The sequence below is a fragment of the Stenella coeruleoalba genome, assembly GCF_951394435.1.
Source record: "Stenella coeruleoalba genome assembly, chromosome: 3".
NCBI classification, from domain to species: domain Eukaryota; kingdom Metazoa; phylum Chordata; class Mammalia; order Artiodactyla; family Delphinidae; genus Stenella; species Stenella coeruleoalba.
This window is the reverse complement of record NC_137148.1, coordinates 164,250,777-164,267,534: the sequence shown is the minus strand read 5'-3', so window position 1 is coordinate 164,267,534 and position 16,758 is coordinate 164,250,777. Positions and strand designations below refer to the sequence as shown.

Below are 16,758 nucleotides of genomic sequence, written 5' to 3'. Positions count from 1 at the left end.
GAAATTGCCTAATGAAGAATTTAAGATAATTGTTCAAAGGAAGCTCAGGGAGCTTCATAAGAATACATACAGTCAACTCAACAAAATAAACAATACATGAACAAAAGGAGATGTTTGACCGATAGATAGAAATCACAAAGAACCAAACAGAAATTCTGGTGCTGAAGAATACAATAAATGAATTGAAAAATGAAATACAGCTTCGAGAACTGACTTGATCAATCAGATAAAAGAATCTGTGAACTTGAAGACTGTTCATTTGAAATTATTCAGTTAGAGGAGAAAAGAGGAAGAAAAAAAGGATGAAAAGGAATGAAGAAAGCTTATGGGAATTAGGGGACACCAGCAAAAGAAATAATATACACATTATGGAATGTCTATAAGGAGAAGGGTAGAAAGCCTATTTAAAGAGATGATGACTGGAAACTTCCCCAATAATGGGAAAGATATGGACATCCAGGTACCTAAAGCTCAAATATCCCTAAACAGGTTAAACCCAAAGAAGACTTCATAAAGATGCATTATAATCGAATTATTAAAAATCAAAGAAAGAGAATTTTGAAAGTAACAGGAGGAAAGTGATACATCACATAAAGGGAACCCCAATAGACTATCAACAAATTTCTCAGCAGAAACCGTGAGGCCATAAGAGAGTGGCATGACATATGCAAAGAGCTGAAAGAAAGAAACTGCCAACCGAGAAAGCTTTACTCACCAAAGCCGTCCTTCAGAAATGCAGGAAACAAAGACTTCGCAAACAAACAAAAGCTGAGGGAGTTCACCACCACTACACCTGCTTTACAAGAAATGCTATAGGGATTTCCTCAAACTGAAATGAAAGGATGCTAATTAGTAACGTGAAAACACATGAAAGTATAAAGCTAGTCAAAGTAACTAAGAATTGGTTGTTTGAAAAGACAAACCATTAGCTAGACTAAGAAAAACAAGAAAAGATTCAAATTAATAAAATCAGAAATGAAACGGGATAAATTATATGGGGTACAACAGGAATATAAGGGATCATAAAAAATTACTATGAAGAGTTATATGCTAATAAATTGGATAACCTAGAGCAGCGGTTCCCACCCTTTTTGGCACCAGGGACCGGTTTCATGGAAGACAATTTTTCCATGGACTGGGGGCAGGGGGGTGATGGTTTCAGGATGATTCAAGCGCATTACATTTATTGTGCACTTTATTTCTATTATTATTACATTGTAATACATAATGAACTAATTATACAACTCACCATAATGCTGACAGGAGGCAGAGCTCAGGCAGTAATGTCAGCAATGGGGAGCAGCTGTGAATACAGATGGAGCTTCGCTCGCTTGCCTGCCGCTCACCTCCTGCTGTGCGGCCCGGTCCCTAACAGGCCACGGACCCATATCAGTTCGTGGCCCGGGGGGTGGGGATCCCTGATGTAGAGATATTAGATAAATTCTTATAAACATACAACCTACTGTGACTGGATCACGAAAACAGAAAATCTGAACCGCTAAATAAGGAGTAAGGTGGTTGAATCAGTAATCAAAAGCCTCCCAACAAAGAAAAGTCCAGGACCAGATGGCTTCACTGCTGAATTATACCAAAGATTTAAAGAAGAATTAATATCAATTCTTCTCAAACTCTTGCAACAACTTGGAGAGAAGGGAACACTTCCAAACTCATTTTATGAGGCCAGCATCACCGATACCAAAGCCAGACAAGGACACTACAAGAATAGAAAATAACAAGCCAATACCCCTGATGAACATAGATGTAAAAATCCTCTACAAAATAAAAGAAACCAAATTCACAGCACATTAGAAGGCTTATACAACATGATCAAGTTGGATTTATCCCTGGGATGCAAGGATGGTTCCACATACGCAAATCAATAAATGTGTTACACTAAATTAACTAAATAAAGGGAAAAAATTATATGATCACCTCAACAGACGCAGAAAAAGCATTTGACAAAATTTAACATCCTTTCGTGATAAAAACTCTAAGCAACTTAGGTATAGAACGAATATACCTCAACATAATAAAAACCATACATGACAAACCTATAGGTAACATAGTGAATGGTGAAGAGACCTCTTCCAGAACTGTGGCATCTAGAAAGGGACTGAGGGGGTGGGTGCCCCCTCCTGCAGGCAGGCTGTGCCAGAGGGCTCCATCATGTCTCAAGGAGGTCTCAGTAGCCTGTGCTGAGCTTATGGGGGGCTGTTTTCAGGGTGGAGGAGATCCTCTGTTTTCAGGAGAGCTCAGTACCTGGTGGTAATTACAGCTCTAATGTCATAAAGTGTGGGCCAAGGAGGGGAGTTTCTTGCATAGAAGTAAAGTTTGTAAGGAAAGAATATGTTGCCTTCCAAACACCAAGACAACCTAGGAGATGCTGTGAGTGCTAAGAGGGACAACAGCTATTTCTTCATGGTGTCAAGGAGGGAACAGCCCCTTGTTTACCATGTAATTCTTAAGAATTTAACCAGTGTCAGGGCCTTATTTATGGATGGGCTAATGACCCATCCACTTGCCAGGAGCTCCTTTTTTCAGTATCTGTATGTCCCCAAATGAACTTCCTCAGAGGAGAATGTCACTAATGTAATGTCATACCTGTGCTCCCAGAGCAAGGTCGATACAGCTCACATCCTGCCTGCAGAGACTGTGTGCAGTGACAATGGTGTTCAAGTTCCCTAAGGTTAACCAGTTAAAAGTGCATCACATCCCTTAAGAGGTGAAGGCCAACTGAAGCTGAGAGGCTGTTGAAACAGGCACTGAACACAACAGACTTAACCAAATCTGTGGGAGCACGATATTTACCAGCTGCTGATTGGACAGAGTCAGTAATTTCCACAATGTTGGGGACTGGGTACAGGGGTTTGTGTGGTGAGACCACAAACTCAAGGTAATCCACTGTGAGGTGTCATTCATTCCTTTTCTTTTTTTTAATTTTACTGGAGTATAGTTGATTTACAACGTTGTGTTAGTTTCAGGTGTATAGCAAGGTGATTCAATTATACATATGATATATTCTTTTTCAGATTCTTTTCTCATATAGGTTATCACACAATATTGAGTAGAGTTCCCTGTGCTATACAGTAGGTCCTTGTTGGTTATCTGTCTTCCATATAGAAGTGTATGTAAATCCCAAGCTCCGGATTTATCCCTCCCCCCAACGTTTCCCCTTTGGTAAACATAAGTTTGCTTTCAATATCTGTAAGTCTGTTTCTGTTTGGTAAATAAGTTCATTTGTATCATTTTTTTAAAAAATTAGATTCCATTTGTATCATTTTTTAAAATTATGACATTTGTCTTTCTCTGTCTGACTTACTTCACTTAGTATGACAATCTCTAGGTCCATGCATGTTGCTGCAAATGGCATTATTTCATTCTTTTTTTATGGCTAAGCAATATTCCATTGTATATATGTACCACATCTTCTTTATCCATTCCTCTGTTGATAGACATTTAGATTGCTTCCATGGCTTGGCTACTGTAAATAGTGCTGCAACGAACACTGGGATGCACGTATCTTTTTGAATTATGATTTTCTCCAGATATATGCCCAGGAATGGGGTTGCTGGATCATATGTTAGTTCTACTTTTAGTTTTTTAAGGAACCTCCATAATGTTTTCCACAGTGGTTGTACCAAGTGCCATTCCTTCTTTTCATGTTTTAGAACAGGCCAAATTTAGCTGTGTAAAGGAGAAGCACTGCAAGTAATCACCTCTTCACGAAATAATTTTTTGTAATGGTTTTCAATCCTTCAAAGCCCTGTTTAATTTACTTTGGCACATATTATCTACCTGGGGGATAAATCTGTGGGGTCCCATTTTGTCAAGCCAATTTGGAATTGGCAAAAACATTATTTAAGGACTTCCCTGGTGGCGCAGTGGTTAAGAATCTGCCTGCCAATGCAGGGGACACGGGTTCAGGCCCTGGTCCAAGAAGATCCCACATGCCGTGGAGCAACTAAGCCCATGCACACAAGTACTGAGCCTGCGTTCTAGAGCCCGCGAGCCACAAGTACTGAGCCAGCATGCCACAACTACTGAGTCCGTGTGCCACAACTACCAAAGCCCGTGTGCCTAGAGCCCGTGCTCCACAATGAGAAGCCACTGCAATGAGAAGCCCACACACCACAATGAAGAGTAGTCCCCACTTGCTGCAACTAGAGAAAGCCCACGTGCAGCAACGAAGACCCAAAGCAGTCAAAAATAAATAAATAAATAAATTTATTTAAAAAAATTATTTAATTTTAATTTGTGAATCATTAGTTCAGAGCTTTCCTGTTCACTATAGGATACTTTAGGACAAATGAATCCTATGACCATGGGGTCTTTAGGCAAGTTGGCTGATGGTTAAGGTGAGACATGCTTATTTGTCTCCTATTTTATTTTATTTTTTTTATAGTTATATTTTTGGAATAATGTTTTTACTGCAAAAAATACATAGAATTATAAAGGAAACAAATTATGTAGAAATACAGTTATCAAAATATTTTTAAAATGTGCGATATAGCACATGTAGTTTTTATTAACATAGTAAAGTTTACTGTCTATCAGTGGGTCTTATAGCTTTGATAATTTTTTTTTTAAATATGGAAAGCTTCACGAATTTGCGTGTCATCCCTGCACAGGGGCCATGTTAGTCTCTGTATCATTCCAATTTTAGTATATGTGCTGCCGAAGCGAGCACTGTCCCCTATTTTATATCCAGTAACTCCTCTAAGATTATTGGGAATCTTAGATCATCTTAGATAATCTTAGAAATTATCTTACCTTGCTTAAGTTTAGTGGGATCCTAATATAACTGTACCGTGAGACCCAGTATTACTATTATTACTTTTTGCGATACGTGGGCCTCTCACTGTTGTGGCCTCTCCCGTTGTGGAGCACAGGCTCCGGACGCGCAGGCTCAGCGGCCACGGCTCACGGGCCCAGCCGCTCCGCGGCATGTGGGATCTTCCCGGACCGGGGCACGAACCCGTGTCCCCTGCATCGGCAGGCAGACTCTCAACCACTGCGCCACCAGGGAAGCCCGAGACCCAGTATTATTTGCATGAAGGTTTGTGAATCAATGCAATATAGCAGATGACAAAATGAATTCAGAAACTATGTTGTAGAGGCCCCAGAAACCAAACAGTGCCCCTTTATCTTTTCTGTTGTGTAAATTCTTTTACTGTATTTTAGATTTCCAGTTGGGTTAAATTGTGGACCTTTGTTTCAGTATTTTTTCACTTATTTCCTCTCTCCTGTCCTTCCCTGTTTTAGTTTTTCAGTCACTGTATATACTTCGGGGGAGAGGGTGACCTCTCTACCCTGGTATTTATAAAATTTTTCCCTCCAGAGGGCCTCACATTAATGCCATGAGGAATAGGGGTCTCCTCCAGGACAACAGGTTGCTTTATAGGGTTTAAGGACCGCAGGTTTAGGTCAGTTTGAACTAATCCCTTGGCTGTGCCACAAGGATGCCATGGGTGTTGCCCCCTGTAACTCTGACGGTCAGGAGCTTTGTTGCAGTAGAGACAGGGGCAGCAGCAGAGGTACTTAGGGGTCCTGGTGCGCCCCCTGGTATTAGGAGGGCGGATTCAGCCTGCCATCTATTGGCTGTCTTTCCCCCTCTCTTCTCTTTTTCTGTCTTTTTAAATGACTGTTCTTTCAAGAGCAACACTCAGTGGAGCCACCTCTTGCACAGGGCATAGTCTCTCTCTCTCTCTCACCCTCACTGGGGTATGTCGGGGCCAAGCCTGCCTCTGTCACAGCTTCACTCTAACACACAGATAAATCCTGGCAAAGATATCAACCCAGGACTAATACAAGGAGGGTGCCAATCCCATACTGCTGCTCCGCTCACAGCACGAGGTCCCTGGCACCTAGCAGCCCACAGCCCCGGCTGCCACAAGACAACACAGCAGGTGAGCGAGTCAGAGCAAGAGAAGACAGACCCACGGGTGGTGGTCATGTCTGGCCAGGCTGCTCACCACACCAACTGTTCTTGCCACCTGCAGAGATGTGATTTCCATGTTGAGACTGATGCTGGTGTGTCATGCAAACACACACACACACACTCAGGGTAGGAAAAAGCCTATGACCGGGACTTCCCTGGTGGCCCAGTGGTTAAGGCTCCGCTCTCCCAATGCAGGGGGCATAGGTTCGATCCCTGGTCAGGGAACTAGGATCCCGCATGCCACCCAGTGGGGCCAAAAAAAAAGGTCTATGACCCACGTAATCACGCTCTTGGGGGGAGGGCAGGGCTGGCCTCTCCAGCAGCTCTGAGAAGGCTTCAGCAAGCAAGGAAAGGAGCCTGGCCTGGGTTTTTATCACGGCTAGGGGATGTTAAAGGAAAAGTATTCAGTGACACTTGTCAAAGAGGTAAAGCAGATTTTATCCAGAACCCCTGGGACAGGTACAGAGACCACTGCGATGGGATTTCACAGCCAGGGGGAAATGAGACTAGGCTCAACTCTGAATACAGCACGTGGAAGTGGGAATTCATGGCCAGAGCAGGGTGGGGAGGCGTCACTGGATGGAAAATTACTAAAAGAAAAACCAGGGATTGGTGGGTCTGGATAAACTGACCTAACAGGATTCTTACTGAAGTCAGGCCAGGGTGATCGCACATCACCTGAGCAATGGCGGGAGTGTAGGAACCCAATCAGATACAGAAGGCAATCAGACATGGGCAGCTGGGGAATTCGGTTTAACTGACGCAGCAGGGTTTCTGGTAAAACTGGATTTCACGAGGAACTCCACAGATAGGCCCAGGAGAAGGTTTAGGGTCAGAACCAACGATTCTCTGGTCAAGCAAAGAATCTTTGTCAGGGGTTGGGCCAGGATAAGAGTTCTGCACACAGACAGGGGCTTGTGTGGCTGGAATGCGAAACTAATGCCAGAGGACTACAGACTTTGTTATCGGCTTTTCCGGGCGTGGACACAAGGGGAAGAGAGAAGGGAGGCGCAAGCTGTCGGTAAACATCAAAAAACGTGGAGTCTGTACAAACACAGAGAACAGACTTGTGGTTGCCAAGGGGGAGGGGGGCTGGGGGAGGGAAGGACTGGGAATGTGAACAGATGCAAACTGTGATATATACAATGGATAAACAACAAGGTCCTACTGTGTAACACAGGGAACTATATTCAATATCCTGTGATAAACCATAACGGAAAAGAATATGAAAAGAATGTATATATGTATAACTGAATCACTTTGCTGTACAGCAAAAATTAACACAACATTGTATACCAACTATACTTTAATCAAGTTTCAAAAATGTGGAGTCTGACTACTCATTATAAGGACAAACTTGGGTATGAAAAATAGGAATTCACAATGGCTTGTTTTTATATAAAGAAACATTAACAGGAAGCTCAAGAAATGATTAAAACTTTGTATTTGCAGTGGCTGGAGTAACAATGCTGGAGGGGACCAGGATAGGTGGGCAGTGACTTTGCTTAAGTTAGGCTTTTGTATCTCACAGGTTTCTTGAAAATAAGCAAAGTATATACACCCCGTGTTACTATTTAATAGTCTTTCTTTAATTTTAACTTTTGTACATAGGAAACTATTGTTAAGATCTAATTCCTTTGAACACTAATGGTTACAAAAGTATAAACCATAATTTTCAAATCCCTTGCTAACTAAAATGACAAGGTGTATCCTAGTTTGTCCCTTCCCTATATCTCACCTGGGGGAGGGTGGTATTTTCAGAAATCAATATAACATTATAATGCAACAGGGGTTTGGGTTTAGTTCTTTAAATGCAGTAGAATTTTCAAAGATGTATGTAAGCTTTGATTAGCTGTCCTCACATCAATTGCTTTAGCTTTTCTTTTTTCTTGGCTGTGCTGCACGGCTTGCAGGATCTTATTTCCTTGACCAGGGATTGAACCAGCAGTGAAAGCCATGAGTCCTAACCACTGGACTGCCAGGGAGCTCCCTGCCTTTTAAATTTCAATTTCCCCTAAGGACATGCACAAACACTGATGTAAAATGAAACACATACCTGAAAACGTAAACACATTCATCTCACATCTTGAGGTTCTCTTCCCTAAAAGGAACAAAAATTCTATTTAGTTCCACAATTTTCTTGTTACCAACATCGTATCTCTCAATCAACTGAGATTTTTCTTTAAGCCCAAGAAACTAAAAATGTTATTTCCCACACAGGGAATTAATTACAAAGTGCTAAGGGAAACTACAGCCAAAGGGCTGCACTATTCAATGGATGAAAGAATCCAGAGGAAAGAGACACAAATATTGGAATCAGCACAGATAAGCAGTCAGCCGTCTCACAGGACAGAAGGAGCCTGTTTGAAAGTTTAACACCCACTAGCCTCTCCTGGTTGAGATAGAACCGCTGGACCAGGTCAGTCCCTGGTGAAGGAGGGTGGCGGCACCTGAGCAGCCACAGGGATGGACTCTGGGAGCGTCACACGCCCTCCTCTCCCTGGGGAATAATGGAACCACTCCCTTTTTCAGGCTTCCATTCCCACAGTGAGAAAACTCTCAGTAGAATTCAATTTAAGATTCTGACCCAAAAGAACTCCCAAATTCATGACCCCTAACCCAGGACACAGAACTCCTGTCACAGACTTTCTCAATGTAAACAAATTACACTCTGAGCGCAGCTATACTGTGGATGTAAAAGTCCAACCTAGGGCTTCCCTGGTGGCGCAGTGGTCAAGAAACCACCTGCCAATGCAGGGGACAAGGGTTTGAGCCCTGGCCCGGGAAGATCCCACATGCCGTGGAGCAACTAAGCCCATGCGCCACAACTACTGAGCCTGCACTCTAGAGCCCGCAAGCCACAACTACTGAAGCCCACATGCCTAGAGCCCGTGCTCCACAACAAGAGAAGCCACTGCAATGAGAAGCCCGTGCACCACAACGAAGAGTAGCCCCTGCTTGCAGCAACTAGAGAAAGACCACACGCAGCAACAAAGACCCAACTCAGCCAAAAAATAAATAAATAAATTTATATTAAAAAAAAAAACCCAACAACTCCAGCCTATACCTAGAAACAGACCTGCGGGAACCACAGTTACAACCTCAAAAGGGGCATCACCATCCCATCTCCCCCAAAACCCTTTCTGCCATGTGCAGTTGTTATCCCCAGCTTTCCAGGGCTCTGTAGCTTCTCTCAGCTTAAAGGCTCCTTCCATGGTGGGTGTGAGCAGGTAGGACACCTGCTGGGCTCTCCAGGAAGAACCAGCTGGGCCTTCAAGTACTTCCCTTTGCAGCCTCAAGGGGGCCTCACCCTGAGTCACTGACCTCAGGCCTCTGCTCCCAGTCACATTGCTTTGGACCACAAGATGCTATTTTAAATGACCCCAGTGGCTGAAGAATCTAGCAAAATCACACAAACCTAGTGTTTATGTAGAAAGGAGGGGAAAATTGTAAGGCTTTTTTCTAGTTCAACAAGAAAACGCATAAGTATCTATTACTCTCAGAAAATAATGATATTAATTAATTATTTCCACAGCAAGAAATTGTTTTATAAAAACATAATTGGGGGGGTAAATTAGGAGTTTGGGATTAAAATATACACACTACTATATATAAAACAGATAACTAACAAGGACCTACTGTATAGCACAGGGAACTATACTCAATATCAATAACCTGTAATGGAAAAGCATCTAAAAAGTATATATACATATATTCACATATAAATATACACGTATATATGTATATATGTGACTGAATCACTTGACTGTACATCTGAAACTAACACATTGTAAATCAACTATATTTCAATAAAAATTTTTAAAAAACTGTACTTGAACACCTCAAGCCTAAGCCCTGGAATTGCATTTGAACAACCCCCCGCCCCCCCCAAAAAAAACCCAAAACAAAAAGAACAGACCTCAGGATATTACTACGCCTGCTCAGGGAGGGAAGAAAAAAGAAACAAGAATTTTTAATGCAATGTAATACAAGAATATTTTCTTTTTTCTGAAACTCACCTATTTCTTGCCTCTTTGGAAAATGCTATCGTTCAAGTTCCACTGCTTACATAAATTTTAATTTTTTGAATAACTGAGGCTTACATACATGAATAAATCTTTCCAGGGTGACAAACCCAGGGAGGGGAAGTGATTACAGGAGAGAACACCCAGGAACGATTCCAAAGAAGAAACTCTACCTAAAGGACTACCCATAGGATGTCTGTGCCCAAGAAAGATCCTCGAGGAGAGGCACAAGGATTTCATACAATGTAGTTCTGAAACAGGAGGGAAGGGGACACGGCACAACCTTTAAAAGAATGACATAGCCTGAGGACATGACATAAACTGATTAGAACAGAATAGGTCCAAGATGGCGGACAAGTTGACTTCCACTAGACCTTGAGCCTCAGTATACACTCATTGTAACACACTCACAGGTGCCATGACAGTTCCAAGGCCGAGCATAAAGGTCAAAAAGTGGGCAGTGGCCCAATTCCTGGAAATCCCCACCCCTTCTCCAAAATAGCTGGAATACCCCTCCCACTCATTAGCCTATGAAATTATCCACCCCTATAAAAATGGCCAACCCCACACCCTGGTGCCACTCTCACCTTCTGAGGTGGCCCACACTCTGTCTGTGGAGTGTGTCCACTTCTTACCTATCGCTTTGTCTCTCACTGAATTCTTTCTGCGATGAGACATCAAGGACTTGAGCTTCATTAAGTCCTGAGACCAGGTGTGAGATCTCAGTTAAAAGACCGTGGGTTCAAGCCCCAATCTGAGTTATACGGTTTCAGTTCCAGGTGGTTGGTTTCAGTTCCTGGTGGTTATTCTCAGATTTCCTCTCATGGAAAATATCCACAGCAAATATAAATCCTTAAAAAAGAGCCACCCATGACTCTTTAGAAAAAGGATAGTGGCGCAGCGGTTAAGAATCCTCCTGCCAATGCAGCGGACACGGGTTCGAGCCCTGGTCCGGGAAGATCCCACATGCCACGGAGCAACTAAGCCCGTGCGCCACAACTACTGAGCCTGTGCTCTAGAGCCGGCGATCGACAACTACTGAGCCCGTGAGCCACAACTGAAGCCCATGCGCCTAGAGCCCATGCTCCGCAACAAGAGAAGCCACTGCAATGAGAAGCCCGTGTGCCGCAACCAAGAGTAGCCCCTGCTCGCCGCAACTAGAGAAAGCCCGCGTGCAGCAATGAAGACCCAACACAGCCAAAAATAAATAATTTTTTAAACAAAGAAAAAGGATAAACAATTAAAATATTGGGTCTGTTTGAAATACACCAGGGAGAACGAAGAGTTGATAATGATGCTCTGAATTGAAGACGGAAAGTTGGCTGTGGGAATGAGGGAGGGATGTGGAAATTTAGGGATTTATTGCCAGTTTTAAGAAGAGCTAATCTGGAAATTAGTCTGGATCCTGGATTTGAGACCCTGCTCTCCAAACATTTGGAAAACTCAGGAGAAAACGGGTGCCCCCTGGGGAGAAAGGAGGGACTGGGACCCCACAGGCCACAGCTCCTCCCACGCACGAACCACGGAGACGGAATCACGATTGTCCCCTGATAACCCTCCCCATGGTCACCACACATTCTAGACGAGTCGCGGGGCTGTGGGCGAAGAGCTGCCCAGAGAGGCTCCAGGCTTAAGTCACCGCCTGCAGTGACGGGACAGGACGCCCGGGGTCCCGGCTGCCGACCCAGCCCCGCCACTGCGACAGCCGGAGGGAATGAGGTCTGAACGGCGCCCCCTGCGATTCTGGGTCCGCAGACTCCTGAGTTTATCGCGTCGGGAGGCCCACGTCCCGCCACGGCCAGTACAGACTGTCCCTCCTCCCTGTCCTGGGACACCTGGCCCAGCACACTCACCATTTCCCGGCTTTGGGCTCCTCCGGCGTCTTCCCATAGACTCCCGCGGCCCGTGCAGCACGTATTTACGTTGCAGCAGACACACCTGAGACAAGTAAACGCAGACGAGATTCCACGCAAATCGTGGCCACGAGCGTCCACGCAGTTTGCAGAGCGTGGCCCACCCACTTTCCCCTGCTGCGCCCCTGATTGGACAGTTCGCAAGCACCCGCCCCCCTTTCTCCTGGGTGACAACGGGTCAGGAGGTCACATGATTGAGCAGAACCAGTTTCCACAGGCGGGCAGGAGCTTGTCCCTTCCAAAGACTTTTTTTTTTTTTCGGTACGCGGGCCTCTCACTGTTGTGGCCTCTCCCGTTGCGGAGCACAGGCTCCGGACGCGCAGGCTCAGCGGCCGTGGCTCACGGGCCCAGCCACTCCGCGGCATGTGGGATCTTCCCGGACCGGGGCACGAACCCGTGTCCCCTGCATCGGCAGGCGGACTCTCAACCACTGCGCCACCAGGGAAGCCCCAGCGACGTTTGCCTTTAAACCACACTTGTCACTGGCCCTAGCGGGACAGTGGCGGCTTCCTCAAATCTTTCAGAATGTGGGGACACAGGTGTGCTCAGGGAATTCCCGAGTAAGATTCCGGAACAACCGATGTCCTTATCCAAAGCAAGAGGGGCGCCCTGGTCAGGCCAACTGGGAAAAGAGGGTTTGCGGACCTCCACAGGGCAATACTTGGCATAGACTGTGAGGCCACTCAGGATACTGTGACCCTTGTTTACAAACACACTGAAAAATGACCTCACCATGTGTAATAAAGAGTCTGGCTCCATTTTTATCTTTGTTGACAGCGTTGAGGCCGTCACTTTTACCTCTCCACACATGTGGTATTTTAGCTAGAGAATCCCCTGGCCTCCCAAGCACTTGACTCTGGTGGGAAGTTTGAACCCTGCAGCCCTTGCCTGGGAACAGGGACTCTTCTCCCACCAATCATAATTTGCGAGATGTGTTCAACAATACTCTCAGGTATACATTTTACACTAGAAGGAAATTTATTTTAGTTTCAGAGTGTGTGCCTAGAAATTTTGAAATGTAAACGGCTATGATATCCCTAAGGCAATCCAGTTACTATTTTTTTATAAATTTATTTATTTATTTTTGGCTGCATTGGGTCTTTGTCGCTGCGTGCAACTAGGGAAGCCCCTAGTTACTATTTTTACCAATATAACAAAAAACAGTAAGTTTTAGGGGCTTCCCTGGTGACACAGTGGTTAAGAATCCACCTGCCAATGCAGGGGACACGGGTTCGATCCCTGGTGCCGCGGAGCAACTAAGGCCCTGCGCCACAACTACTGAAGACTACCTGCCACAACTAGTGAAAACCGAGCGCATAGAGCACGTGCTCTGCAATGGGAGAAGACACCGCAGTGAGAAGCCCGTGCGCTGCAACTAGAGAAAGCCCGCGGGCAGCAAAGATGACCCAATGCAGCCAAAAATAAATTAAAAAACAAACAAACAAACAGGGGCTTCCCTGGTGGCACAGTGGTTGAGAGTCCGCCTGCCGATGTAGGGGACACGGGTTCGTGCCCCGGTCTGGGAAGATCCCACATGCCGCGGAGTGGCTGGGCCCGTGAGCCATGGCCGCTGAGCCTGCGCGTTCAGAGCCTGTGCTCGGCAACGGGAGAGGCCACAACAGTGAGAGGCCCGGTACCGCAAAACAAAAACAAAAACAAAACCAAAATAACCAAACGAGGTATAATTGACATCGAACATTATATATATATAAAACACAGTAAGTTTTGGAAATGTGGGATATACTTGAAAACTTTTAATATTCTTAACACATTGGTTCAAAACTTCTAATGCATTTATTTATCTGAATAGTTTTATTGAGGTAAAATACACATACCATACACTGCATCCCTTTAATGTGTACAAGTCAATGTTTTTCAGTACATTCACAGATATGTTCAATCAGCACCACAATTTTTGAACATTTTTGTCACCTCTAAAAGAAACCCCGGTACCCTTTAGGTATCACTTCCCTATCTTCCCATCTTCCTCCTCCAAGCCAGAGTTGTAGGCAACCTCTAATCTTTCTGTTTCTATAGATTTCCCTGTTCTGGAGTTATATACGAATGGAATCATATGAAGTATTATCTTTGTAATTAACTTCAGTTGCTTAGCATAACTTTTTCAAGGAACTTCTATGTGGTAGCATGTATGGATACCTCATTCATCTTTATGGCTGAATAATATTCCACTGTATGCGTAAAACACATTTTATTTACTCATTTCTTAATGGACATTTAGTTTGTTTCCACCTTTTGGCTATTATGAATAACGTTGCAATAAATTTTCGTGTACAAGTTTTTGTTTGGACATATTTTCATTTCTATTGGGCATATACCTAGGAATGAAGTGATGGGTCCTATGGTAATTCTAGGTTTAATTTCTGAGGAATTGCCAGATTTGTTTTCCAAAGTTGTTGCACCATTTTATATTCCCACCGGCAGTGGTTGAGGGTTCCAATTTTCCCATATCATCCACAAAAATTTTATTATCTCACTTTTTTAACTCTAGCTATCCTGGTGGTTGTGAAGTGGTATCTCATTTTTTAAAATATATTTATTTATTTGGTTGCACCGGCTCTTATCTGCGGCAGATGGGCTCCTTAGTTGTGGCATGCATGTGGGATCTAGTTCCCTGACCAGGGATTGAACCCCAGCCCCCTGCATTGGGAGCATGGAGTCTTAACCACTGCACCACCAGGGAAGTCCCTTTCATTGGGGTTTTGATTTGAATTTCTCTGATGGCTAGTGCAAGCATCTTTTAATGTGTTCTTGACCATTTGTACATTTTCCTTTAAAAATGTCTATTTACATTCTTTCATATTTTAAAATTGGGTTAGTTGACTTCTTACTGAGTTATTAGTGTTCTTTATATACCTTCAATACAAATCCCTTAGATATTTTATTTGCAAAACTTTCTTCCATTCTGTGGGCTGTGTTTTCCTTCTCTTGCTTTAAAATTTTAACTTTTAACACATACTATGAAGTTTACATCTTAAATGTCCAGTTCAGTAGTGAGAAGTACACTGACATTGGGAAATCAATCTCAGAAGTGTTTTCATCTTTCAAAACTGAAAATCTAAACATATTAAACAACATCTCCCACTTCCCTTTCCCCCAGGCCCTACCAACCACCATTCTACTTTCTGTCTCTATGAATTTCACTATTCTAAGCACTTCATACAAGTGGATTCATATAGTAGTTGTCCATTTTTGACTGGCTTATTTCACTTAGCATGATGTTCTCGTTTCACCCATGTTACAGCATATGTTAGAATTTCCTTTCTTTCTAAATCTGAATAAAATTCCATTCTATGTATATACTAAATTTTGTTATCCATTCATTTTTGATGGACATGTGTTGCTACCACCTTTTGGCTCATGAATAACATTCCTGTGAACATGGGTGTAGAAATATCTGAGTCCTGGGAGTACATACCCAGAAACAGTATTGCTGGATCACATGGTAACTTTGAATATAATTTTTGAGGAACTGCTATACTGTTTTTGTTTGTTTGTTTTTGTGGGGATTTTGTGTGTGTGTGTGTGTGTGTGTGTGTGTGTGTGTGCGCGTGTTTTGGTCGCATCGCCCGGCTTCCAGGATCTTAGTTCTTTGACCAGAGATAGAACCAGGCCCCGAGCAGTGAAAGCGTGGAGTCCTAACCACTGGACTTCCAGGGAATTCCCATGCCATACTGTTTTCTAAAGTGGCTGCACCGGGCTTCTCTGGTGGCGCAGTGGTTAAGAATCCACCTGCCAATGCAGGGGACACAGCTTCGAGCCCTGGTCCGGGAAGATTCCACATGCTGCGGAGCAACTAAGCCCGTGTGCCAGAACTACTGAACCCGAGTGCCACAACTACTGAAACCCGCGTGCCTAGAGCCCGGGCTCCACAACAAGAGAAGCCACCACAATGTGAAGACCACACACCGCAACGAAGAGTAGCCCCTGCTCGCTGCAACTAAAGAAAGCCCGCGAACAGCAAGGAAGACCCAATGCAGCCAAAAATAAGTAAGTAAATAAATTAATTAAAAATAAATAAATAAAGTGGCTGCACCATTCTATATTCCCACAATAGTAAACTTGGGTCCCAATGTGTGTTTTCACCTTTTTGATAGTATACTCTTAAGTACAAAAGTTAATAATTTTGATTAAATTCAAGTTGTCTTTTTTTTTTGGTGTCATCTTGAATAATTTTGTGCCAAATCCAAGGTCATGAATATTATCCTCCATATACATATATATTTTGGCCGCGCCACTGGTCATGCGAGGATCTTAGTTCAAGGACCAAGAATTGAACCTGTGGCCCCTGCAGTGGAAGTGCAGAGTCTTAACCACTGGACCTCCAGGGAAATCTCTACATTTTTTCTAAGAGTATTAAGTTTTAACCTCTTATGTTTAGGTCTTTGATCCATTTTGGTAAATTACTGTATGTGCTGTGATGTAAACATCCACTTCATTCTCTTGCATGTGGCTATCCACTCGTCCCAGTGCCAACTTTTAAGAATAATATTCTTTTCCCATTCTTGGCATTGTGTTTGAAAACCAGTTGACCACAGACGGATGGGTTTATTTATGAAATCTCATTCTATTCCAATGATTTATATGTCCATCCCTGTGTCATTACCACACTACCTTCATTACCACTGTTCAGCAGAAAGTTTTGAAATAAGGAAATGTGAGTCCTCCTACTTGATTTTTGCTTTCATTGTTTTGGTTATTCTGGATACCTTGCAATTCTATCTGAATTTTTGAAACAGTTTAACAATTTCTATAAAGAAGTCAGTTGGGATTCTGACAGAGATTGCACTCAATCTGTGGATCATTTGGAGGAGTATTGCCATCTCAAAATATTGTCTTCCAATGTACGTACATGGGAGGTTAT

General features: G+C 43.5%; 1 protein-coding gene across 4 annotated transcripts in view; it reads right to left on the bottom strand.

Moving 5' to 3' along the window:
• LOC307184744 (uncharacterized protein) overlaps positions 1 to 11,957 on the bottom strand; it is a 49,608-nt gene extending 37,651 nt beyond the window's left edge. Inside the window, exons 1-4 of one of the 4 annotated variants that reach the window (XM_079918462.1) lie at positions 11,817 to 11,957; positions 10,599 to 10,815; positions 7,995 to 8,039; positions 1,250 to 1,418 (exon numbers count right to left, since the gene is read on the bottom strand). In XM_079918462.1, coding sequence (XP_079774588.1) covers positions 1,250 to 1,252 — 3 coding nt within the window. In that variant the 5' untranslated portion in view covers positions 1,253 to 1,418; positions 7,995 to 8,039; positions 10,599 to 10,815; positions 11,817 to 11,957. The remainder of the gene's footprint in view (positions 1 to 1,249; positions 1,419 to 7,994; positions 8,040 to 10,598; positions 10,816 to 11,816) is intronic. The other 3 variants (XM_079918459.1, XM_079918463.1, XM_079918460.1) reach the window with 3 other exon arrangements.
• Between the last annotated feature and the right edge of the window lie 4,801 nt (positions 11,958 to 16,758).